Source organism: Zootermopsis nevadensis, unplaced genomic scaffold (assembly GCF_977971745.1).
Source record: "Zootermopsis nevadensis isolate Lab colony 2312 unplaced genomic scaffold, Znev_1.0 Znev_ptg000002l, whole genome shotgun sequence".
NCBI lineage: Eukaryota > Metazoa > Arthropoda > Insecta > Blattodea > Termopsidae > Zootermopsis > Zootermopsis nevadensis.
The window spans coordinates 8,534,140-8,561,002 of record NW_028259134.1 but is presented as its reverse complement, the minus strand read 5'-3'; the positions used below and the strand labels follow the sequence as shown (position 1 = coordinate 8,561,002).

Genomic DNA, 26,863 nt, shown 5'->3' with positions numbered 1-26,863 from the left:
CAATGTATGAGTAACTTAAAATTGGGTCATTACTAGGCTAAAAAAAATTGGGGGAAAATGCCCCAGGCTCCTCAATTTAGTATCAAGGTATTTGTTTAATTTTGTGGCTTCAGTCAATTTAATTTGTTCAGCAGTGAGTTCTGTATTTGGTAAGATTATAATTTGAACAACAGTCACTGAAAATAGGTGGCTAAAACCCCTCAGTATTTTAGTAAAATAATGGTCAGCTACCTAAAAGAAGTGTGTGACTGCTCATAACAGTCTACAAATATTAATTATTCTATGTGTGCCACCTAGTTTGGAGAAGGGGAAATCACTTATCAGTTATTCTCCAACAGAAATGCAGTAATTAATTTGTCAACACTAATCTTCCACGTTTACGTTGGAAGTTGTGTGAGTTTTTCAAACATCAGTCAATCAACATCAATGATATCGCACTGTATTACAAAACTGAGTGATAAACTCTCATGCCAGCTGCAGTAGGTGTCAGAATTTTTCCAATGTTAATTGTTGACATGTATGTATCTACTTTAGTTTGATTCTTTTGAATGGAATTCTGACAGTTTTTGTCAGACAGAAATATAATTCTTCAGAAATTTATACGAGTTCTGTTCCTTCATTTTTATTGTTCAATGTGTAAGTACTGAGTACATTTTTCCAATATTACTTGCTTTGGGTTGTCTATAATGAAAGAAAGCTTGGCTACATTAAGCAAAAACACCTTATGTAAGTCTTTATATTCTTCTTTTTCCGGTTTAACAAAGTTTGTACATTTTCCAGTACCCTTTATGGGTCCCCAACTTTTTCAGTTGGCTCGATCTATGGACATTCGGTAGGACTCCTTGGACGAGGGATCGGCCCGTCACAAGGCCTCTACCTGTACGCAGGACAGCACAACACAGACAAACATCCATGGCTTGGGTGGGATTTGAACACATGGTCCCAGCAACCAAGCGGCACAAGACCCACACCTCAGACCGCACGGCCACTGCAGACCCATGTAAGTCTTTATAAAAAGTATAAAGTAGACTTTGATATTTTTCAAGAGAAGTGGAAAGATAAATATTTTTGTGTTCCTATGAATCGGAATGTCAGGGGTCTGAGAAGAGAAAATGTGGCAGCTTTGAAACGAAGGCTTGAATCACAGTAGTATGGCTTCAGTAAATAATCCATTGATAATTCCTCTATATTATAGAAAAGTTATCATGTTGTTGACTTGTTGGTTAAAGAAAGCAAGCCCTTTTCTGATGGGTAATTTGTAAAAAAAAACATGTTTGTAACACGGTACAAGAGATTTCTCTAGACAAATAAACTGTATTTAATACTTTAAAATAATGCAACCAGTTAAAGAAATTTACTTATCAAGTCAGAAACTAACAAAGGAATTGGAAAGTTTTTGCTCTGCTTGTGAATTCTACATGGTCATTTCCTTTAGTATTTGTCAGGTATTACCAAATAGGAATTCAACTCACTAAGGACTTCTGCTCATCTCACAGAGCCCAAGCTGTGACTCATATTTTCAGGGCAGTAAATAGCTGCATACACCAGATATACAGTGGCCTGCCAATTGGCTCTGTTGCTTTTCTTGATTTCAGCTATTTTCTCCCCATATCTCATTCTCAATGCCAAAGAGCTCAGACGATCCAAGAATTTGCTTCGGGGGACTGAAAGAAACACTAAAAACCTATCAGAATAGCCAGTATAAGGACTGAGATTTCAACACAGGACCTCCTAGATATGGAGCAGAATTGCTAACCACTTTGATACATGTGTTTCTTTATTTTAAAACTGATGATAATGTTTGTTCATATCCTTCACCACAAAATATCAGACAAAACAAAAATATTTGCATTATTCAATGTTGTAAGATTTGAGGTTTTCACAGCAGTGAGTACGAAGCTTTCTGTCTTCTGGGTTGTTGCACTGTGTAGTCTGGTCGATGTTAACCAACGTTTCAGAGGTCATACTGCCTCCGTCATCATCATCGCCCTGATGACGGAGGCAGTATGACCTCAGAAACGTTGGTAAACATCTACTAGACTACAAAGCGCAACAACCCTGAAGACAGAAATCTTCATCGCCCTGATGATGGAGGCAGTATGACATCCGAAACGTTGGTTAACATCGACCAGACTACACAGCGCAACAACCCAGAAGACAGAAATCTTCATTATTCAATGTTATTATTTTTCTGACTCTTGTTATCAAAACATTTATTCATAAAACCTTTATCATCAATACATCATGGCTTCTACACAATCCAGATGACTGTGTATTGCATTAACATACTGCTAAGCTGTTAATACCATAATTAAAGGTAAGCCAGCAGTCCTCTACTATAAGAGTTTAAATCCCTCTTTATGTATTATAAGACTTAAACAGATTAGATCCTGTTGTAACATAAATGTTCGTAATGTCTGATGAAGACAAAAATTCGGTACTCAGTATAAATACTAAACCATCTATATCCATTCATCCAAATCAGAGTCTTAGATGTGAGGTATGTAATATATAAGCGCACCCATGATTGAGTTTCACAACACTGAAATAGGCCACTCAGTGATTACGCTTACAGTATTTGATCTATAAAGATCAATACCAATAGATTTCAGTGATTTAGTTACACAATATTTGCTGGTATAGACCCAAAAGAAGAAGAGATGCTGGAATACCACGCCAAAGGTGGATTTTCTAGTAGCCGGAACAGGCCATCGGCCTAATCCATAAATTGGAGAAGAAGAAATTCTGCACACGGTATAGTTACGTACTTCTGTACTTTATTCGCCACTGCCTATCAAAAGTGATACCACCACAATCTAACTCTCTACACGGACAACACCAAATGTAGCAGCAGAGTGGTAAACATTTCTGCTTTGTATTTGGGGGTCCCAGGTTCAAATCTCAGCCCAGAAACTAGCTATCTTGATTGAGGTCTTTCAGTCCCTCCAGGCAAAGGCTGGAATTGTACCTTTATTATGCCATGACCACTTTCTTTCATATCTTTTCCAAATATTAATTCATTAATCACCCTGTAAATAGACACAATATGAATTGACAGCATCATTAAATAAAACATAAATAAATAAAATATTTATAGTTTAAAAATTAAATACTGGTTAAAGTCCGACAATCAAGGAAAAAGTACACCTTGAGAAGGAAGTTTAACAGGAAATAACTGAGAAGAGGGGATAAGTCTAAGCAATACACACTTTGTTAAGTTTGATGAAGATACACGGAGATGACCTGTTGAAACCATATCCCATCTCCCTAGTGCAGGGTTGAAACTTCTTCACGTTGACTTCACACACCATACCCTCCTGGGGAGGTCGATCAAAATCACATACTTGCTGATTCTTTCCTCCTCCAGGGAGTTTCTGCGGCATGCGGTAAGCTGCAAACACGATACTTTACAGCCGATCCTCGCAGAGATCATTACTCTTTTGCGGCCACTGGGTAGTCACATTGCCTTGAAGATGACAAAAGTATCTCCAAAACATCAGCATCATTGCCTACACTCACATGGTGTCATCACCCAGAAACAGTATCCAGTTTAGATATGAACCATTATGACAGCCTGTAACCTTCTAAATCAAAGTGTATTGTAATGTGATGTAAGAATGTTTGAATTACTATGCATGATGAAGTGCTTATGCAGATTACTGAAACTTCCATACAACTCAACGAGCAAACACTGTTCACATGTGGAAATTAATATCATAGCAGATTCAACAGAGATTCTGCCTGATGCTGTAATTCCATGATTTAAAGTGCTTTTTCACAAGTCATTCTCTATACTTACTGGTGTTTTGTTTCTTCCCTCTAAAAATACCGAAGAGATATATTTTCATCAATTTTCTCAAAAATGGGTTATTATAAAACTCATGAGTCAAGCTCGCCGAGCCAGACTCGCAATTCAGACTTGTACGTGGATGGGCCGCTTAACTCTTCATGTTGAAATGCACTAATGCTGAAGTTAGTTGGTTGGTTCAACAAAGAATGGTTGATATTTGAGGTTCTCACAATGATGAGTATGAAGATGGCTGTCTTCTGGGATTGTCTCATCTCAGAAGACAGACATCTTGTGTATAAAACTGCTTATGAAGGTTCACTGTAGAAATAAGTGCATAAATGTGTCTAATTTGGTTCTGTAACTATAAGATGAAATGTTTTTGAAATAGTATGTATGGAATATACCTCTACTGTTATTTAGATCTGCAACAATACAAATACAGGGCTAGTCTAAATAATGTTCCCGATTTGAAAGACATGCTACTCACGTTTAATGAAATTCAGATGCACAAAATTGGTACCGATGGAAAGAGAAACTCTCCAAGTTTATGTTGGTATACTTCGCGGCCGCGTAGTAACAGTGTTCGCCGCCAGGGGCGATGAGAGAAAATGGCTGCCGTCGAAGACAGGGGAGCCTTTTGTGTCCTGGATTTCTACGTTCACCGGTCTGTTATTAGTGTGCAACGGCATTTCCGAACCAAGTTTGCGACAGATCCACCCAGTGGGCATACAATTCGTAAGTGGTATTCCGAATTTAAGAAAAGGGGCTCCATCTGTAAGACAAAGTCAACCGGCCGCCCGTCAGTATGAGAGGGAACAGAGGAGCGGGAAGAACTCGACTACAGGCTGGATGTGTGCCGAGTTACCAAGGGTGCTCACATTGAACACCTGTGATGTACTAAAACAAAACTTGGAGAGTCTCTCTTTCCATCGGTACCAATTTTGTGCATCTGAATTTCATTAAACGTGAGTAGCATGTCTTTCAAATCGGGAACATCATTTAGACTAGCCCTGTATATCTGCAATAAATTACCATGAAGACCTATAAATGATACAAAATTATGAACAATTTAAAAAAATCTGTGTAACCAACCAGGAGCACAACTTTAAAAGTGAATAATACTATTTGGAAATGAAACAAAAATACATTTTATGGTGTGTATGTTTTCAATGAATAGTTTATCCAATAATTCAGATTAGATTTTAATGTAGGCATACCAATAAATTCATAACATCTAGGTGTGTAATTTCGTACCTTCTTAATTATAAAGTTTTAACAGTTTTTTAAAAAGCAATTATAATATAAAATTTTAATAATACATTTATACGTCTCTTTCATTGCATGTACAGAACAACAATCTCTCATACACCCAAGATTGGGGCATGTGGAAACATTACTGAAATTACAAAATGACACACTGAATTTATAATAAATTTAAATTGGGCATAATATGTTAATAGTTTTACAACCTAAGATACTGGCATACAATTAATATTGATCTGTTTTATATACATACGCTCTAGAAATTTGTCTAATTGATCAGTCCAGTGTCTGTAGTCACTTTCGTTTGCAGCTCGGTACCAAATCAGAGCTCCGCTGGATGCTTCGTATGAGATAGGCCGGAATCCAAGACCTGTATAAGAAACACGTGCTTTTTTGGAGAGCATATAAAACCAAGTAGTATAGATGAACCTGGGGTCCGCAGTGGCCGCGCGGTCTGAGGCGTGGGCCTTGAGGTAACTGGGACCGTGGGTTCGAATCCCACTCAAGCCATGGATGTTTGTCCGCGTTTTTCTGTGTCGTGCTGTCCTGTGTACAGGTAGAGGCCTTGCGACGGGCCGATCCCTCGTCCAAGGAGTCCTACCGAATGTCTATAGATCAAACCAACGAAAAGTTGGGACCCGCAGTGCTTAGGCACTTGAAGAACGGGTTGTTCCCAGTATCAAAGTAAGTATAGATGAACCTATATTTCATTAAGCAGGTCACGATGAACACGTAAACTTCCATATATTCTTACTTGACACTAGATGGAGGTGAGTTGTGAGCTTTATGCTGTGGCTGCTTCAACATCTAGTGAATATCAGATACAATATTTCTTAATACTGAATAAGAATAATTTAGTATTATTCAGTAATAAAAATTGTATCTGAAAATGATCCACTTTATTAATGTCTTACTTATAAACTAACAAGCCAGCCAACCAACCCACCCACGAATGACAAATTCCACTGAGCACACTACTCCTTGAGAAGATGATAGTCGCTCATCTTGTCAATATATTTTTCTATCTCAAGTCTGAAAGTTTTTGACAATGGTGCGTTGTTTAAGTAAATTGTTTTCTGGACATTATCCATCGTCCAAGATTAAATAAAATCAATAAAAACCACGACGTTTCGGAGATGGGAGATATGGATTAGCTCGTTTTGTGCTTTATCGATCAGGGCTCCCTAGATTCGGGGTCACGGTACCCCGCACTCAGCACACCACCCATTTGCACAGCCCTGATAGAGATAAAAAATAATTGTTTTTGTCTGATTATATTTATATATGCGTTTTTTAAATTTTATCATACTCTGGCATCTTTAAAGGGGCCTCGCAAGAGCTTAGCGCCTCGGGCCCCGAGAAATGTAAGTACGGGCCTGGGTTCAAGTGTTATTAATGGGGAATACACATGAACTGACAAAGGACCCCCACTTTTTTTATTAAAATATAGTAAGTAGCTTAAAGGAATGCTGAAAATAAGTAGGATTTGAGATTTTCACGGTGGTGAGTCTGAAGATGGCTGTCTTGTGGGTTGCTGAGCTCTGTAGTCAGGTAGAAGTTTACCAACATTTCAGTGATCCTTGCTACCACCATTATCATCGACCTGATGATGGAGGCAGCATGGCCACTGAAACGTTGGTAAACTTCTACCACAATACATGGCACAACAACCCAGAAGACAGCCAACGTTATACTGAAAATGTTTATAAAATAGAAATACCTGGATTTGAACCAATAAGACTGTCGTCCAATATGTATCTGGGTCGTTTGTCATCTATGACCCAAAACAAGCCTTGCATGCAGATAGCAAACATTGCCGCCAGTGCACCGAAGAAGGTCACATAAAAAATTAAGACTCCTCCTGAAACAGAAAGAAAAGGAAAAACGTGGTTTTCTCTCGGTGGCTAAACTGTCAGCAGAGCAAATGGGTCAGAGTTCTCATGGACCTGCATCAGCAGCAAGGTACATTAAAATGGGTAAGAAGTTAACAATAAACTTCAATCGAAAACCACCTAGAACAGTGACATATTTTAAAAATAAGAGGTGATATTTTACCATAACTGGTACTCATATCTTATTTCTTTAAGTGTATACATATTCTTTAAAGATGCTGCATTTAAATATTTACATGCCTTTAGCTCAATATTCGTCTTCTTCGCGAACACACTTTAATTTAGATAGAGATAGTTCCTGTAACTCCTAAGTGGAGCATAGGGCCTCCTTTCGGAGGTTTCATAGTCTTTAAAGCGTGCATTTAAGAGTAGTGAGTGACTAGTCCACTGACTGCACAAATTCTACTCACTCCTAATTTGATTGCCAGAGCCATCTAGTAGTGAAGCAGTGAATCAAGAGACTTGGTTGAGAAATGGCCGCTGAATTTTGCTTACGAAACATCTCGTATCATGCTCGCAAGGTTCTTTTACATGCCATAAATGTGTTGTGCCACGGATTTTTATCACCCTTAAAAATCCATCGACCTCGGCCGAGATTGAACCCGCGAACCTTGGGTCCAATAGCGAGCACACTAACCACTAGTCCACCGAGGGCGACACACTTTAATTTGGTGCACATTTAAGAGAATAACAGATAACTGTTTTCCTTTATGTAAAGCAGAAATTCATGTAATTTTTCCGATGTTGAATAAAATGTTTGTGCGAACCTTTAAATTTCTAAATAAGAGATATGTCGTTTCAAAACAACTGTCCTTTTTTATATATGTATATATAATTTAAATAACATATATGTTTGTTATTTAAATAAAACCTTTACTGTCAATAATGTAAATCATGAGTCACCACACAAATAAATAAATTAGCAAAAAAATTTCACTTTGTATAGTCCTTTTAACTCTGCCAAACGGCGAAAAAACAGAATTACATAAATTCCATTTATTTTATATACGAGGGTTACTTCAAAAGTCATGGCAAACACGTTATATTGAAGAAAGTTCAAAATATACATATGACAGGGCACGATATACTCCTCCGATTGGCGTAGTCAGATCAGGTAGGTGTGAAAGGGTGTAGGTATAGTGGACAAGAAAATAGGCACATTACGGAATTACCTTTTTTTCATTCTGTAATCCTCGAAAAATTCAGTTGTGATTAAAAAAAATTCACTGTGAGTTAAATCAGAATTCTTACATTAAGACTAGCAACCTTGAAAATAGTCTCCGAGTGTTTCAAGTACTCACTGCCAACGATGGGGAAGACGGTGAATACCATCAACTTCACCATCTCCAAATCTTTCCATCTCGCGCCGAACTGCGTCGGAAATGTCCTCTCGTGTACGAAAGCGTTTCCCTCGCAATAGCTGTTTCAATTTGGGTATTAAGTCATAGTCACATGGCGATAGGTCGGGTGAATGTGGAGGATGGTCACAACTGAATTTTTCGAAGATTAAAGAATAAAAAAAGGTCATTCCATAATGTGCCTTTCTTCTTGTCTACTATACCTACACCCATTCACACCTACCTGCTCTGACTACGCCAATCGGAGGAGTGTATCGTGCCCTAACTTTCTTCAATATAACGTGTTTGCCCCCCAAAAATTAGTTGCCATGACTATTGAAGTAACCCTCGTAAAAGTACACAATGTTCCCTCTCGATTAAGCTCTATGCATATTAACACATTTACTTTCTAAGAACATTAAATATAAATATATATATTTCTTCCAGCTATCTCTATGGAAGTTCATGATAAAAGTAAACAACGAACAAGTTTCTCGGTTTAAAATTATACGTCGTTGAACGAAACATTACAGATCGACCCGGAACTAACCGGAACATGAGTCAATATCAAGACGCGTGCCGGAATTACAGCCACGGCACCGCGACTCTCGGTAGCAAAACATAATAGCAGAAAGTCAAGTGCAATTTAACTGATAAGATCACAGGACGAACAGTAACCTGCATTATCCACAATCAGTGACATCACTTCAAAACGCGTTCTAAAATACTTTAACACTCGTGTTTCATCCCATTCTTTACCACAGGAAAAGCTGCGTACAGTAAAATCTCGCTAACTGGAACTGGAAAGGTGGTCTTATTCTATATTCATAACCCTGGTAATGGAGGCAGAAAGAACCTCTGAAAGCTCGGTTAACTTTACCAGATTATACGGCAGAACCCAGAATACGGCCATTTCATATTCACGGCAGTGATAACCTGAAATCTAACCTTATAGAGGTCGCGCGAGTAGTCGTGGCACCTAAATGCGCGATGTGTAAGCCGAGAGAGGGGAGTTCAGTAGTAATGGGGGTCGCACAGCCTCAGCTGCGGTGACGTAGCGATCTAAACACAGCTAGAGCTACAAACCAACTGAAGCTGACACCCCTCTAGCGCGTGGTTTGGACGGGTCCAACTCATACGACCAAAATCAGTCCTTTGCGCAAGTGCCAGCACTTCTCGCTCAGCCTCTAGATACAAAGTTCACAAGGTAAAATTCATCCGTATCCTACCAGGATGTCATGTTAGAATATAACAGCACCGGAAGAAACAACAACAAAACCAAGAAGTATGGAGACCTGACAGTAGGAGTTAGGTTAAATGTTTTGTAACAAAAATAAAAGTTGTCGTTTAATAAGTTTCAACGTATTACAGACATATTCTCGGTACGGTACCACATAAATTTCCCTATATAGACAGGTATTTGTGCAATGCACGTTCCATTCCAGACACGTTTATCATGTATTAAACTCCCATATTAATTCTGATTTGTACATTTGTTCTTCATAAAGAAAGGGGGATATAATTCAGAATTGCTTAGGGTAATGCAATATGTACATCTAGGATGCATAAGCGTATATAAAAATGTGGAAAAGTTAAAATATTTTGGAAATACAATAAATAATCAAAATTACCTCACGCGACTTATTTCCATGTAAAATAAACCAAGATGAATTAAAAATACGTGGTACCAATTAAACCAGAAAAATACGATAGGATGGACCACCTACCCCTATCATCTTGAAAGATATCAGCTGAAAGGCGAAGAACTGTTACGTCTATCAAATTAACAGATCCAAGAAGCCATTACGCTTCAAAATGATTTTGTTATAAATTTCATCACTGACTTTGAGGTTAATAGTTCAACAGATAAGACGGTGATACAGTACTGCTTATTGCTAAGACTCCATTTGCACATTAACATCATCATATGCAGATAAAAAACAAATAGATAAGTTATGATACAGTGCAACCGACAGAAAACGTTCATTTGACATTTACCAATTTTCCCTTTATTTGAAATAAAATACTGGACAATTAACAAACAATTTAATTGGGTAGTACTTGTAACAAAAAAACAAAATCACACAAACCGATTCACATTTGAATCGTACACAGCGCATGAGATGACATTAACAACTCAGAATGAAGGTAGATAGTCTGGTACATAAGAACAGACATTTCAGAGAAACTTACTGCCTCCATCATCAGGGTGATTATCGCCCTGATGATGTGGACGTTGCAACTGCTGATGTCGGTAAACTTCTAACAGACTACACGGCTCAAAATTGTACAAAACAGACACCTTCATGATCATCACAGTGAGAACTTAAATTCAAGAGCTGGTGTTTTTTCGTTTTCTCAGATCCATAGAAATCCCAAATTTCCGGAATACCAATGAGGAATGCTAACCACTATAATACATTTTTGGGCTATAAAGTTATTTTGAACTGTCTGTTTTCTGACTTGGAATTTCGGGAGACAAGTGCTGCTACAGTCAGCAGAGCTAGTTCAGGTACGATCTAGAAACACACGTGTCGGCGCACTGAACTTCCTTGAAAACCTGGTACAAGGTGTGTAAATGAACACACTATCTCACGCAATAATTAGCGTGTGTGACCTAACTGGGACACTAGTTCAGAACGGTAGTGTGTGGCACAAACCGATATCTACGTGTTTACAGCCACACACTAATAATTAGCATTGTCTATCCTCCATGTACTGTAAGCGATGTGACTCCTAAATATGGTGCTACAACATGCGCATTTACTGAACAGTAGTAATTCCACAATAACTTAGAAGTGCGCAAAGCGCAAATTTTCAGGTGCGTTCGCATCCCTGCGGAGCGCTTATTAAAAGCCGCTTGGCGGACGAGTTATCGACAGGGTCACATTGCTGCACTGTGCACATATTACGAGGTTCGAAGAACTGATAGCGGCGTCAACTGACACTACGAGTGTAATCACAAAGAAGTTTCAAGATGAAGTGCAAGGAATCCTGTTACGTCCACCTGCTTTCTCTTTCTAAAAGTCACGACGCCTGCTTTCTCCCCGAGTCGCGACGCTGGCACCGTATGGAGTAACATTGGGTCCGCCTGCATGTCTGTCCAAGCTCGCTGTCATGGCTCTGCTTCAAAGTGGAGCAAATCACCAGAGAACGTGTTTCCATTCCTGACATATTTATTATCTCTTGGCCTGGGAAGTTAATAACCAAAGTAAACTCCGTTTGAAAATGCAACGTTTGTTGAATGTTAAATGTAAGTGTTGGATCTAAGTTACAGCTGTGCTTTAAAAGTTAACATGGGTAGTGGTATAATAATCTGTTCAGTGGTATTCATGCACATAAACTTGAGCTTACAGCATGAAAGTAAACAAATTAAAGCCAGTAACTACGTACGAACACCAAAATGATTCCAGGGAAGTTCAGAGCAGAAACGGAAATAGTAACCGGATACTTCGCGTCCTTCGCAAGTTTATAAACAACCCAGTAGACCACCACGGATTTCAAAATAAAGTTCAAAATGCGATATCCGAAATTCTTTCAGGGGCCCTTGTTGTCTCCATCATCAAGGCGACCTCTGAAACGTCGGTTAACTCGCAACAACCCAGAAGACAGCCATCTTCAGACTCGCCGCCGTGAAAAAAACAAACAAACAAAAAACATTCACATTGTTTTCAGTAATTTGTTCTCTTCTGTCCACCCCCGTATGAGCTTCTCCTTTTCAAACTACGGAGCAATGGTTCACCTCTGATGACCTGGTGCCACATTAATCACTTCTTATCGACTAGGGCAGCCGGGTTATAAATTACATCGATGTATTGAATCTTCACAAATAGCTGTGACAAGTTCAGGGCTGAAAGCAACATTAATGATGACAGAGAAAATGACGGATAACTCGTGTAATGTCTTCTATTGTTTATAGGCTATTTAATTCAAGCTAAAACGCGACTTTCCTATAGATCTAGTGAAATGTATTCATATATAATTTATATGTAATACATGAATACATTTATGTACAAGTATAAAGTTCTTTACCATTAGTTATGTTTATTCAGAAACCTCTCACACAATTCGTCAGAAAAAGTGCCCAAATCCATCACTTAAAGTAATTAATACCACTTTCCTTACACAACTTAAAAACAGTGTAAGAACATTCGTAAACCACCATTTTAATGGCGAAAAAGAAAGATACATAATGTACAAGGGTAGTTCAAGGTTGACCTAAACCACTTTCTTTTTTTTGCACAAAATACGTACATGACAGAATCACCAAAATATTACTCCTTTTTAATATATTGTCTCTCCACACTGACCACTTTTGCCATCGCCGTGGGAAGGCGCTGGTTGACTGCGTAGCCAATTGTGACGCCATTCCAAACTAGGGCTCTTTGATTCTTGAGTTAAGTGGGTATGTCCATGTCACATCACAAGTCAGAAATTCGTTTTCCTCCTCTCCAATCCGGTTCAGACGGTCGGCAGACACAGAAACACGTTGTGTCTTCTGGTAGAACGTCAGCATCTTCGGGACCCATCGCGCTTTCTTGAACAATAAGTGTTCAAAAATAATATTTATGCACACTGTGGATGCAACATCACGCACTTTAATTAGCCTGTTTTCCAAAGTCACCTCCTCCACGTGACGAATGTCCATATCTGTGACAGCTGTCGGCTGCACGTGACCATGTGGTCGGTTGGCGACTGGTTCACAGCCTTCAGAAAATTAATTTCACCAGTCATGCACACTTGCACGTATTGTGCACTTAACCTGTGGTTAATTTCAGCTGGTTTCACTTCTCTCTCATCAGAAATTTGGTGATACAGTGCTGTTCTACACTCGGAGTGACGGAGTCAGACGCCATTTTGTACAGCTTCTGACGCGAAGACGCAAAGAGTATGTTATGTGTGTGGGAACGACAGCAGTGTTGCCACAATCTGCCACCGAGGGAATTTCGTCATTCTGGTGAAGGCATATTTAGCAACAAAAAGAACCACTCTCGTGGACTAGATGAGGGGGCAGTGTTTTGTCTTTTGGAAAAACTGAAATCATACATAGATAGTCCTGTGGGTCCTTCTTCAACTAACCGATTTAATTGGACTGGAGTCCTGCCAGAGTCAGGGCTGTTTTGAACTTGATGGCGAACAGAGTATTTGCAAATTATTCTCAGAATTTAAGCTGATCTTGATTTCGTCGTGAACGTCATTCCTACTTGTTAGTTTCGTCATTAACTATACAGGTAGCACTCGATTTACGCCAGGGATGCGTTCCTGAACGAACCGGCGTAAACGGAATCGGCGTAAATTGAAACTCATTTATAATGTGAATCAATGGGAAGTCAATGACATGCGTTCCCAGCACCCAAACATTGACGAGTAATATAATGGCATTACATTTAAAGCTCTGAAATAACGTAAATAAAATAAAGAAATTTAAAAAATATATTTTATACACTTAACAATCGGCAATTCGTTGGTCCCCGCGATTGACTGTGATTCTTTCATGTGACTGATGTGTACAGTCATCTCTGCTGTTATGCGATAGTTGCATTCATGTAAGACGCCGACCTATAGAAAATCGCGTAGTAAAAATAACCCCGGTATCTCCGCAGAGATTAAATTAGTCTTTCGGAAGTTTAAAACGCCAGGAATGAAATTGCATAAGAGCAAACTCGCATATGCAAAAGTTTGCATTTCACAAACAGCTTTTACCGATTCATCGATCTCATTGGAGCAAATTCGCGTTAACGAAACACACGTAATTGCAGAGATGACTGTATTTATAATTTTTATTCAAAATCAGCGATGTACGAATTACGATTTAGTGTAAGAATCAGTACGAGATACATTGTAAAACGTTATAAATAATAGTAAAATATATTTTTTTCACTTTTTGACTTTCTGGTTTCAAAATCGGCGCAAATCGTGGGCTACCTGTAGTGAAATCAAATATGGCCGGTGCAGCCTAATGGCAAGGGTGGTTGTGTGCCCCTCATAAAGAATACAAATTAGAAAGTATGCCCCTCTAGGAAGTTGGAAAAACTATGTTGCACACAAAGTCAGAGAAAATACGAAACTGTTAAGATTTCAACCTGGAACTGCGAAACATTTATTTTTATGACTGCACTCCTCATGCCGATTCTATTTGGAGTAAACCCTTGCAATTCAATGCGTATTGACTTTGTCACCCTATTCCCTAGAAAGCACAGCGGTCCTGGTTGAAATTACTCTCTTTCACCACTCACAACTGAACTTTCCTTGTAAGCTATTTATTTAATAATACACATATACAATCAATTCTTCGAGCCAAGAGTGGAAAATACCTCTAAATACACTGTTTCCGATTGAAACTAAATCTGTAGGTGCCATAAATGTTAATAGAATGGGGTTCAGTTTCTATAAGCTGTACTTCTGAAAGATGTGTAATGAAGTAACATGTACTGAGCCATATTTAAATAGCACGATATACAGCTCGGCATATGTTGTTTGTTTGAGTGGACTTTACACTGCACGCATCGTAATATATTGACTTTTCATCTTACACCACAAAATGGACCTAATAGTAGGACTAAAACTAATTTCGGGACCAAATATGCTACACTTTTATTGAAGTACTGTAAACTTATAGGTATTTCACATGGACATATTTCTTGTAACGAAGACAAGAATACATGAAATACAAGCAGTAGTTGACATTTATCCGCGTGCTCTGTTTCAAAAGGCTATATCATGCATAATAATAATGTATTATATATAATAATTATTCTTTCCTAAAAAGATATACAAATAGATTCCATGCTGAAATTTGAGTTTGTACTGAAATAGGCCCGGTGCCATGTAGTTAGTTTCAGACTTAATTTTGTGGATTTTAGACTTCGTTTCAAATTTATGGTTGAATATTTGTAAAGGCCAGTTATTCCCCTTCTTTTATAGAAACCGAAGGTTTATTGCCGAGTTTAGAACAACCCAGCCGGTGGTTCCTATCCTTATTCAGATGGATTTCATCCATACTGCCCTGTAATATACATTTTAATATCATCGTTTCATCTACCTTTAGGTTGTCAAAAAAGTCTTATATCTTCAGGTTCTCTGACTAAATTTTTTATATATTTTTCATGTTCCATGCGTGCTACAATCCTCGCCCCCTCATCTTCCCTTCTTGATCATCTTAATAAAATTTTATGAAGAGTAGGTCTACAAATTACAATTACATCCAGCTTCCCTTTACTTTCATCAAAATGGGATCAATGTTCAGGAGTAGAGCCTTAAACTCAAACACCAAGTTAGGACTACTCAGATGTTATATTCTCTCCGTGCTTTTATACGGCGCTGAATCGTGGACGTTGACCGAAGCTTCTTCAAAAAAGTTGGGGGCCTTCGAAATGTGGTTGTACCGACGTATTCTCAGAATTTCCTTGACTGACCGTGTAACCAACAAAAAAGTTCTCCAATAAGTCCGCAAAGACGTCGAGGTTGTTAACACCATAAAAAAGAGAGAGTTGGAATATTCCGGTCATATCATGAGAAACTGTGATAGATACGGGCTGCTTCAGCTGATAATCCAGGGAAAAGTATTCGGAATGAGGGGACCTGGCAGGCCAAGAATCTCCTGGCTTAAGAACCCAAAAACTTGGTTCTCGATGTCCACTGGAGGGCTGTAAAGTCCAAATTGCTTTGCTGATCGCCAACATCCGGAGCGGATAGGCACATTAAGAAGAAGAAGAAGAAGAAGAAGAAGAAGGCCTACAAATTATGAAGATCCTCTTGAGCAATTACATCCAGCTTCTCTTTACTTTCTTTTGGTTTTAAAATCCAAATAAATTTTGGTAAGACGCGAGCTTTTTATTTTTTGCAAGCTGGGAATCATCTTTGTCACCTATCCGTAACTTCTTATTCAATATGTAAGTGAAAGTAATTTCCTTCATCTGCAGCAGTTCTATAAAGCACCATGTCGTGGTGACAAAGGACCCACTTATTACGAGAACACGTCACAATAGGCTAAAAGCAAATTGAAGGTTTGGACGTGAAGAATAATAATTTTGTTGTAGTGAAATATAACATTGTACGATCAAATGGCCTACTTCCACCTTATTATGAAGGACCTATTACTGCGTAACAGTAGGTTATAGCAGGAAAATTGGTGTCTCAAATAAGTTTATGTGAATATTTGTCAACATGTGTAATGGTATCAAACTGTTGACAATGCGTCATGTTATGGATGTTATTTTCACAGAGTGATTGATGCCAATTATGTTCTTAAACTTGTACATACTAGACTGTGCATAAAACACACACAATTTGTTGACACAACTATTAGAATACTTCAAATTAATCTCGCAAGATGCATTATCATTTATTATTATTGAAACTTTGTATATTTTCTTGAAACATTTTGAAAACTGTCACTAGTTAACATGTCATTCACGGAAATTTAGCATGACTGTAAAATTCTGAAGTTAATATAAATATAACTGCTTAAGTTGCCATAGCAAACTTGTAAAGCCTATACACACATACAAAAACACGCACATATTTGTGGCCTCGTTTGCTATTAAATGCGAACCTTTTTACTTTGCGATTTATAATGATCCTTTACGATAATGATGTCTGATGTATAGGCACGGTAACATGCCCGTCGTAAATTCTGTACAATAAATAAATCATATAAAATAATTTATCCTTCCTGGTTGTTGAGTATTATTGATAATTTCATCTTCGCGTGGCCTGACCTACACCTGGCAGGTTTCCAGCTGTTTGGATATTTTAGTGTGAACCGGCTCCAGCAAATAATGTGATTTGGAACGTTCTACCGCAGGGCAAAGCCCAGTGGTGGGTTATTCTTAACACGATGAAACGTTGGATTCCCTGGGTGAGTGATTATTCACTACCCAGGAAGAACATTGCTTCATTAATTTATTAATTTATTTAACGACAATATCAGTAACTCACGACTATTCTCAGCAATGAATGATCATAAAGAATAATTAATTGCAAAGGGTGCAGACGAAAGCGATCGTGTAATAAATTAAGGTAATAATCAGACTGAGGAAAATCACAAAAAAATCTTAGCCTGTCTCCGGATCGAGATTTGAACACAGGACCTCCAGAACACGAAGCAGCACTGCCCAGCACAGGGGCCCGACGTTCGGTATTTTATATAATTCTTGTTACAGTTCTATATTCACGTGTGATGTGCCATAAAAAATTACTAAATCTCTGTTATATAAGGCAAAGACAACGGTTCATGTCTATTAATTATGAAACGAGATCCCGTATCGAAACAAGTCATTCTTCACACTTTCATTGCGGCTTTTAGCTATAGTGTTGGTGTTCGTGTTGAAAGCAACATCTAATATTTCGCGCTATGCGTTAGTCTTCTACTGTACCACGAGATGGAACTCAGATCGCTTGAAACTGCGTGTTTCTCACAACCGGCGTTTTGTACCGGTGCCATTAAATTAATATCATGTTACTCAGTTTCTCTATAAACAGTTAAAATGCCTTAATGTTTATACATGAGACTCTCACTGCAACATTGACCATCTGAAGATATTCGAGTTGACATCTTGGTTATGGAGCTTGTAAGTACCAGAGAGTGTAGGTTTAATTACAATATTGGGAACTTATATTTTACAGATAAAGACTCCTTGTATTTAACATCTGTCTTAAGCAGGCGACTTGTTTAAAAGTTATTAACAGATCCTTATTCTTATTTAAAATATTATTATTACTGATCTGAGTGTTACAAGAGCAACGTGTGAAATATCGTCTAGCATTCATTAACTAATAAGTTTTCGATTATCATTGAGGCAAGCGCTTTATGAGAAAGAAAACTCACCCCAGCTTTTCCCAGTCCTACCAAAAAACTGGCGCGTGTCTGGGTTCCAAATTTCCCTCTTCCAGCTGTCGACCCATCCCAGCTTCTCAGGTCTGATATACGGGAACTCATAGATGTCACCATCAGCGTCTATAGTCGTCATGGTTGCTGTCCGAAGGTCGGGCCCCAACTGACGAGCCAGAGGAGGTACAATCGCAGGATATCTGCTGTTTGCCTTGGCTAACAGTACAACACGCGGTATCCAGTCCCAACTTACAAGCGGATTTCTCCGGATTTATCCAGTAGATTACGTGTTATAGCACTATTCTGACATGAACTCTCGACGAACTGCTGGCTGCATCACCTGAACACTGAAGGCTGTTAGGGGAATCAGGGACTTTGGTCGCGTGAGGTTCGAGGGAATACCTCTATGCTGTGTCGAGTCGGTCATGCTTCAAATTGATTGGTAAACTATCGATCGACAGGAAACATTCTGGAACCAAATGTCGCACAAGTGGAGTAACGAGGAACACTCAGGATCCTATCTTAACGTTGTTCACAACGTAAGGCATTGAATTAATAACAAAATTTACACTTTGTACTATGCAATAGTTTTTAACACTCACAGAGATATAAACAACCACAATAATAAACGTATAAAATTCATCAATCGTGTATGTCATAATTCAAGCATCATAGTTTAAAATATCAGTTTCTTTTGTCAGACTGTTCACGTCTTTGACGTTATATATTCTGAGATCTAGCACTTCGACTTTACAAGTCTACACATTTGTCATTACACACGGACTGCTCTCAAGGCCGCTTGTTGTCACATGGTCCAGTTTGTCTACGCAGCTTGTACACAATTCCGACTGCTCATATTGAGACGCTTTGAAGCTTAGAAAGATTCTGTCACTCTGGAGATAAGGTTCTGTGACGTATGTTTGCTTGCCCTCTGGGTTGAAGCAATTGAGCCATCCCACGCTGCTGTCCTGCGTTGTGTGTAAAAGTTATAGATTTAAATTAGAAATAAATTGCCTTGAAAAACGGCCTCTAAATGTCTAGGTTTTCTGTATTATGTTGATTGTTTGCGAAGTAAAAAAATGCCATTTCAAAGCATAAAGAGAAACTCTAACACAATCGAGTCACGTCTAACTTGACGAGACAAAAGGTTCGTTTCAAGTCGCAAGTCGCTTGAATTCCAGCTGCATGCATTCAAGCTCATGTTTACATTTAGGCAAATTCACTGATCCCAGTATAAAATAAAATGGCGTCAACAGAAAAAATGGTTGCGGGTGTCCGTGCAGCTGTGACTTTAATGTTATCGGAAAACGGAGAAGAAAAGTAGATCTGTTTGCGAAAGGAATTGGACTTCGGAAAATAATTAGTTCAGTGCATCTAGTATGCCTAAACTCGTGAAGGAGTTGGCCTCGTAAGACACAGTACATAAAAATCACTTGGGAATGTCAAACCACACTAGTTTCCTTAATTATTTATTTAGTGTTCTGTCTGACGACAGGTCCATATGAACAGGATCCTTCCATCATTTTCTCGGACTGGGACTGGGATACGTTCTTGGCAGATGATCCAGAAGTGGTTTGCCATTGCCTTCTTCTGTGTGTGGATGGAGTAATTGTTGGGATGCCACGGAGAAACCGGGGAAGCCCCCGGAGGAAAACTCCGTGTTGCCTAGACCACGGCCTTGCCCAACACAAGTTATAAATTCGGGCACCGCCGGGAATCGAACCCGAGACCCCAGGATTACAAGGCCAGCTTTCTTATACTTTATCATTTTGTTCAGTTCCTGCCTGTACACTGTTTTCACCACCTCAATTTCTCTTCGACCACAATCTGCAGTTTATACTCCAGGGTTCATTTCTCAAGTTATTCTTTAATTCCTTCATCTCTCGTATTCCAATAGCAAAAGTCTACTTACCGATTTCAGCTTTCCAAAAAATATCGTCCTTTTCATGCACTAAAAAGTGTCTAAATGTCGTCATAACTCCACTTATCCTCACTTTCTGAACGTTCACAACAACACATTATGTTAACAAAACAAATTATAGCCTTTTAGTCTGCTTCTCAATAATACATGTGGAAAAACAGCCATTTTCACACGTTCCAATATGTTCCTACTTTAAATTAAACTTTAAACAGTTCTTTCAGCTGACTTTAACATATTTTGCATTATTCAAATCCCTTTCAAGCGACTTTAATGCAAGTAGCTTAATTAATATTGGTGAGGTTTTCTTTACTCTCTACATCTGTCTGTTTCTTGTTTATATTTCAATTATATAATCGAAACAACCAATACCGTGTCGAGTGGGCGTATATCTTCAATTGTATTAAGAGATCGTGGTTAATTTCATCGGAAGACATTACTGTAAAGACATGAACTTCGAACTGACTCGCTCTTTCATAAGGTAAATGTAGAATAGTGAATGAATAGTGAATAGTGACTTGTCATTAATATTGAAAAGCTGTCGATATAGCCTCGTCAATTTATTATTTTTAAAAAAATTTCAAGTGGTCGTCATGTTAGTTTAAATTTCCTTAAAAAGATGGAATCAATCAAATAACCTGGCACCACAAAAATCAAACACATAATGTTGTTAATTTAGTTCTCAACTCACAAGCTCATACGGTCACATGTTGGTATTACTGAAGAAGGGAAATTAAAGAGTATCCAGATAAAGTGTCATGTGCCATATTAAGTTTCAACATAATCGATCAATTTGTGTTAATAATACCATAATACTGACGTTTCAGAGGCCGTAAAAATCTCAATTTAATTTCGGTACGTAGTTATTATGACCTTTGGATACTGGATACTGGGAACGACCCGTTCTTCAAGTGCCTGAGCACTGCGGGTCCCAACTTTTCGTTGGCTTTGATCTATGGACATTCGGTAGGACTCCTTGGACGAGGGATCGGCCCGTCGCAAGGCCTCTACCTGTACCCAGGACAGCACGACACAGAAAAACGCGGACAAACATCCATGGCTTGAGTGGAATTCGAACCCACGGTCCCAGCGACCAAGCGGCACAAGGCCCACGCCTCAGACCGCGCGGCCACTGCGGACCCTATTATGACCTCAGTGTGTATAATTAAAGCTGACTGAGTTCACGTCTCCCTGAAGACAGTAAGATATTAATTAAGAAGATCATTTTATACTGTTCGAGAACCCCTGGACTTATTCTGATCACATTTAATGCCCGTCCAACCCCATGCCGGTTCACTTGCCCGTCACGCCAATTTCACGCCATTTGCTATACAGCATCGAACGTTATTAATCAAGAAATAAAAATAAAGACGCAATAACAGAGCGAACGCACTAAAATCATTACATTAGTCGCACATTTCCCAACGCATATACTCTTAAAATCACTAAAGTATTGCGAAATATTCTAATTGGCTCTTGAATACCCAGACGATAATGCTATAAACTATTTCCTCTGTTGTTCACAGTACAAAATCATGCTCTCAATACATCTGAAGCTAAACAACTTAACGAAACGTCGTACAAGAACCTAAAAATCAATTGATTAATTCTAAGAATTCGTATAGAAATCGTAAGTGCGTGGTTAGGTTTATGGAGACAGAATCACACGAATAATTTATAACATCAGGACGTTGAGGTTATCGCCTGTCGTTAGGTTTCGTACTGATTTTAGGTAATTCAGAAAACGAAAATCATCTTGTCTTACGTCAGTAACAATGTAACTTGCAATTTACACCTTTGAAGGCGCGAGATCTCCCTGATGATGGAGGCAGCAAGGACCTCTGAAACGTTCGTAAACTTCTACCAGACTGTGTAAGATTTGAGGTTTTCACAACGGTGAGTATGAAGATTTCTGTCTTCTACCAGACTATTCGGCGCAACAACTCAAAAGACAGTCATCTTCAGACTCACCGCCGTGGAAACCGCAAATCCTACAAGTTAAGGACAGATTAAATTACAAAAATTCAGCATTTACAATCCTTTTTTTTTCATTCTCCAATGTAACTACGTAAAGAAAATTATAATTTTTCGTGTTACGAACGGGAGTGATACTTGGTCTTCGAAGAAGGCAGACAGACTGCAATTGCTTGAGAACGAAGTCCTGGCGCTCTGACGCTACGGTACCTTTTCAGCTGATTATATTATTATTATTTAGTGTTCTGTCTGACGACAGGTCCATATTAACAGGATCCTTCCAACCTTTTCTCGGACTGGGACCTGTTCATATACGTTCTTGGCAGATGATCCAGAAGTGGTTTGCCATTGCCTTCTTCTGTGTGTGAATGGAGTAATTGTTGGGATGCCACGGAGGAAAACTCCGTGTTGCCTAGACCACGGCCTTGCCCAACACAAGTTATAAATTCGGGCACCGCCGGGAATAGAACCCGAGACCCCAGCGTTCTAACCGCTAGGCCACCGTGGCGGGGTTTCAGCTGATACAGCATGCTAAAACAAACATAGGTTTTCAGAGCTGATAATATTCAATTACCTAATACAGATGGAGGTTCGTTTCCCTTCGAGGCCACGTTGAAGTAATCGTCTTCTTAAATCTACAGTAATGTTAATAGACGTACATACATCAGCGTTTTACAAAATCGCAACATCATCTTCTGACAACACTGAGAAGTTAATGGTTAAAACTTTCAACAGGAAACTAAAGTAACCTTGTCCGCGTTTTTCTTCTCTGTTGTAACGACATGTGAAGTTAAGTTACCTTAGATCTCTTAAAGAGTCATTGACACCTTAGATTGTAATTTCTACTGTAGGCCTACACGCTCATATATATTTTTTCGGTTGAAAACTTACTAAAATTTTTATGTCTTTCAGATGATTTTCATTCGTAGATCTAAGAGCCATCTGTTTACTTCCAGAGTCCCCTCTTAACGAAGTTACTTCAAGTGCGTTAAGACGTCATAACAATCATTCTCAACGACGCTACGCGTGGGGACAAACATCCGAACCTATAGCAATAATTTCCTACATAATATGTTACAAATTCCCCCGGACTTTTGTAGTGATCTGGAACGTCTAATTAGTTCTGGAAATCCATTTCCGCCCCTGTATGCAAACCTTATGACGTCAATCACGGCCCTTTCATCAATATGCATACATGATAATAATAATAAGCCTCCAGCACCGGCTTATCGTGCATTTAACTTTATCTGATGACTAGACAATGTATAAAATGTCACGTGCACTATGGCTGTAGACCAAGAACCTCTGGTGTAGCGGTAACGCTCTAGATTAGGAAGACACACGGTTCGAATTAGGCACTCCTGCTTTTTCGTGGCCTTAATCAGTCCCTCCAGACAAATTCCGGAATAGAACCTTAAATTAAGCCACGACCGCTTCATTCCACGTCATTTCTAATTTATCATTCACTATCATCCTCTCATTCGCAAAAAAGTATGATATACTGAAGAAGCGTTGTTAAATAAACTACAAATAAAATAAGTTAGAATTATAGTATGATTACTGGTTCCATAATGGTGCCTCTCACAGATCCCATAAGTCGTAGTTCCGTCCGTGGATATCGGATGGTGTGCACTGCCGGATGATTAATTTGAAATCGGTCATAAATTTTATCGGCCGGTATTTAACGTTGTCTCAGACGATCGTATCGTTGTGACATGAACTCTCTTATCCATCGCGTATAAATTCCATCAAACATGAAGGAATCTGATTACTTACTGTTCTGTAGTAAGTGAACTAAAATTAATGCAGTGTGTGAAGGTGCCCTCATTACCGATGCGAATACGTACCAGCTGCTTTAGATAGGTCACGACTACCTCTTTCTACCCCCCCCCCCCCCCCCCACTTACACACTATTCATGATAACCTTTCTACTGCTGATTTCTGAAGTCCAGAGTCATCAGCTATGTACGGTGGGAATCAATAAATCGTATTTAAAATTTAAAATTTAGGTTTAGATCACTTTATTGAATAGTTACTAATCTTCCTGTTGGCAACCGCATAATGTAAGATTAGTCAAACAGGTGCTGTGGCCAGTAACTTTGACCTACTCACGAGGCACTGACTAAATAACGAGTAATGCGAATCGCATGTCATAATTTTATTTAGAACTAAAAGGGATTACTTGGTGAGACCTAACTGTACATGAGAGGTAAGACAGGGTATAGTTTTTCATGTGCTTATGTCCCAAGTCATGAACTACTTGTTTTGAACGTGTTGATAAAGCTCAACGTTGGCCAAGCATGTCAGAAAGGTCGCGCTGACTTTCACGACAGGTGTCCTTTCCGTTCTCTTGACCTAACACTGACCGATAAGTTGTAGAGACCTAGAAACAGATACGACGCCATACCACGGAGTTCTTTGCCATGTTCCCTAATTCAGGATTGCTGAATGTAATTAATTGTATTCCGAACACAGGCTGCAGGCCTGCGCGACTGAAATCAACTTCAATTGATATTTTTATTTCTGTGTTAGCTTCATTCCATTCGATGCACAAAATATCTCCTTTAGAAGCACTGGTCCTTGCAGTATGTATTTGTTGTTTAAGATTGCCGTCAAATGAACCATGACCCGCCGTCTCTCACTACAGTCAAAGCTTCGTGATTTTTCGACAAGAGAAATTAGACCGTGACATGAAAATTTCACAGGAGAGCGGTTCTTTATATAATAAGATCGACTACAGAGTACATACGTTTTTAAATCTCGCTATTTGCGTTCTTAATGTTAATTATTCTGCACACACCTTCTTCATATCTTTAAACGTGTAATGTCAGAGATTTAACACTTGAAGGTCTTTGTGAAATAAGTTGAACCACTTTACTTAAATAATTGTCTTTGTTCACCCTTTACTTGTTAAATTCTGTAACAATTCCTACTGCGTAATTTAAATCTTGGATAAAATTTAATATCCTTTTCAATAAATCTCGCTATTATCAAAATCAATTGGTAATGTACATAAGTGAATTCATTTTTTCAAAAGCAAAAATAACAAATGAACGTAAATCGTAAAATTGTAGTCTGTAGATGCGAAATTTTTTTGTAGCTAATACATATAGAACATGAGTTGATGAAAAAATTCCTTAAGGCTGTGTATCAAAATGGCAGCGTTTTTCTCTGTTTGGAGTACAAAGTACCAAGGATCAAGGCCGAAATCAAATAAGAGATATATATTGATTTCAAAATTATAGGAATAATGGCAGGATGCGCGATTAATGAAAGTTTAAGTGAGGTTGAAAGGAGAATTCGAGAGCATTTGAAGCAGCGACCACAAACTTCTTCGGTAACTTTAAATCAGAAAATTACAAGAAACTTGTTTAAGAACCTCTCAACGCCTGCAAAGCCATGGGATGCAAAATATAATTAAAATTAATTTTCTGGCCTCAATACCTCCACATTTCCTAACAACTTGGACGGTGTCAGAGGAAAAGCATCGGAAGTTCCTTCAGAAAAAAAAATGATAGGCAACATAAGAATTTTGAGGTCATTTTTGAACTCAGCCTTACAGACTACCCTTTGTTGTACACGTGACAAAAAGAATTATTTTCTGTCATCCAGTATAGCAGATCTTCTTAGCGCACGCTTTGTACAAAGCATCATGGCAATCAGTTTATGAGTTCAAACACCATTTCCGTCACAGACGGATAAAAACACATGCATACAGGGACATGTTGATATCATATGCTTATCCTTATCAGGTCAGAAAAGTTGATCAAAAATAACTGTAATCGTCTCAGATATATCCAGAGTTAAACCATGTGTCACAAGAAACTGAATAAATTGTATGGTACAGGTATCTGGTAAAACTAAACCGATTTTATGGAAACGTTTGTTAATAATTGTAGTTCTTATTCAAAATACTCAGATTAACTTGGAAGAGATTAATTCTTATTACGTGGCAGCCGACAGATTCACGAAGAGTTCAGTCTAAACATTAGAACGTTATCAATGATTACATGAGTTATCGTGTCATAAATGATATGATACAGCACATAATTACATTATAAAAACTTTTGTGTCTGCAAAGCGACGACTCGCAAGATTTCAAGAATGCGCAAGTCACAGAAGAAACTCTAAATCACACAATACTTCTCCTAACTGGTTGAAACTAGAAGTTCTTTCATCTGACTAGAATTACCTGGTCAAGACCAGAGACATCTATGTTTGCAGGAGAAAGCTAGCAACAGGACTCACCTTATCGTTCGCTACTCGTTTCAATCAACATCAATTCATACCCAGCAGGGATATCTCAAAGCATTTGAAGGCCATCGGCCCTAAAATTTTTGAGCCTCCTCAATATTTGCAGACCACGTCTTATTTATCAAACTTTTGTCATGATTGTTACATGCTAACAATAAACACTACTGAGCTGTTTGTGGCTTTAGTGACTGGGAGGTACATAAAATACTGATAAATTAAAGTAATAAATATACAGAAAGTATATATGAACACAACATTTTATGTCCTAACATGCACAAAATGTCCAACCAATCGATAATGTTGAAACAAATCGGCGTTTAGTTTCTTTCTACTGTTTCAAGTTTGGTTATGGAATTAATGTAAATACCGAAATCTGATCGACATAATAGTTTTGTCACGAAAGTCTTCAATAATATGCATTAGTTCATAGACGCATCTTCGTAAAATATAACCTATGCACCAGGGATCGGGAACCTGTGGCTCGCAGGCTGCGTTTGGCCCTCTAAACCAGTGGTATTCAACCTGGGGTACGCGAAGACATCTTAGGGGGTACGTAAAATTTAAAAAGAATATATATTATGAAGATTTCTGTCTTCTGGGTTA

General features: G+C 38.5%; 2 protein-coding genes across 15 annotated transcripts in view; one reads left to right on the top strand and one right to left on the bottom strand.

Annotated features, from left to right (window-relative positions):
- The window catches only part of LOC147875059 (uncharacterized), a 28,677-nt gene extending 15,286 nt beyond the window's left edge, over positions 1–13,391 (top strand). For 3 of the 11 annotated variants that reach the window (XR_015535216.1, XR_015535215.1, XM_087349009.1), the window contains 2 exons: positions 810–1,000; positions 3,368–3,785. Coding sequence is in view for 8 of the 11 variants with exons in the window: in XM_087349009.1 (XP_087205135.1) it covers positions 810–1,000; positions 3,368–3,390 (214 nt within the window). In the remaining 3 variants the exon portion in view is untranslated. Of the gene's footprint in view, positions 1–780; positions 1,001–1,595; positions 1,951–3,367; positions 3,786–13,084 lie in introns of those variants that run through there. The other 8 variants (XR_015535214.1, XM_087348995.1, XM_087348990.1 and 5 more) reach the window with 8 other exon arrangements.
- Positions 1–26,863, bottom strand: part of LOC110833795 (sodium/potassium-transporting ATPase subunit beta-2) — a 57,792-nt gene that overhangs the window by 11,635 nt on the left and 19,294 nt on the right. For 2 of the 4 annotated variants that reach the window (XR_015535210.1, XM_087348960.1), the window contains exons 1-4: positions 18,112–18,985; positions 6,774–6,914; positions 5,307–5,423; positions 3,210–3,391 (exon numbers count right to left, since the gene is read on the bottom strand). Coding sequence is in view for 3 of the 4 variants with exons in the window: in XM_087348960.1 (XP_087205086.1) it covers positions 3,210–3,391; positions 5,307–5,423; positions 6,774–6,914; positions 18,112–18,253 (582 nt within the window). In the remaining variant the exon portion in view is untranslated. Of the gene's footprint in view, positions 1–3,209; positions 3,392–5,306; positions 5,424–6,773; positions 6,915–18,111; positions 18,986–26,863 lie in introns of those variants that run through there. The other 2 variants (XM_022072287.2, XM_087348976.1) reach the window with 2 other exon arrangements.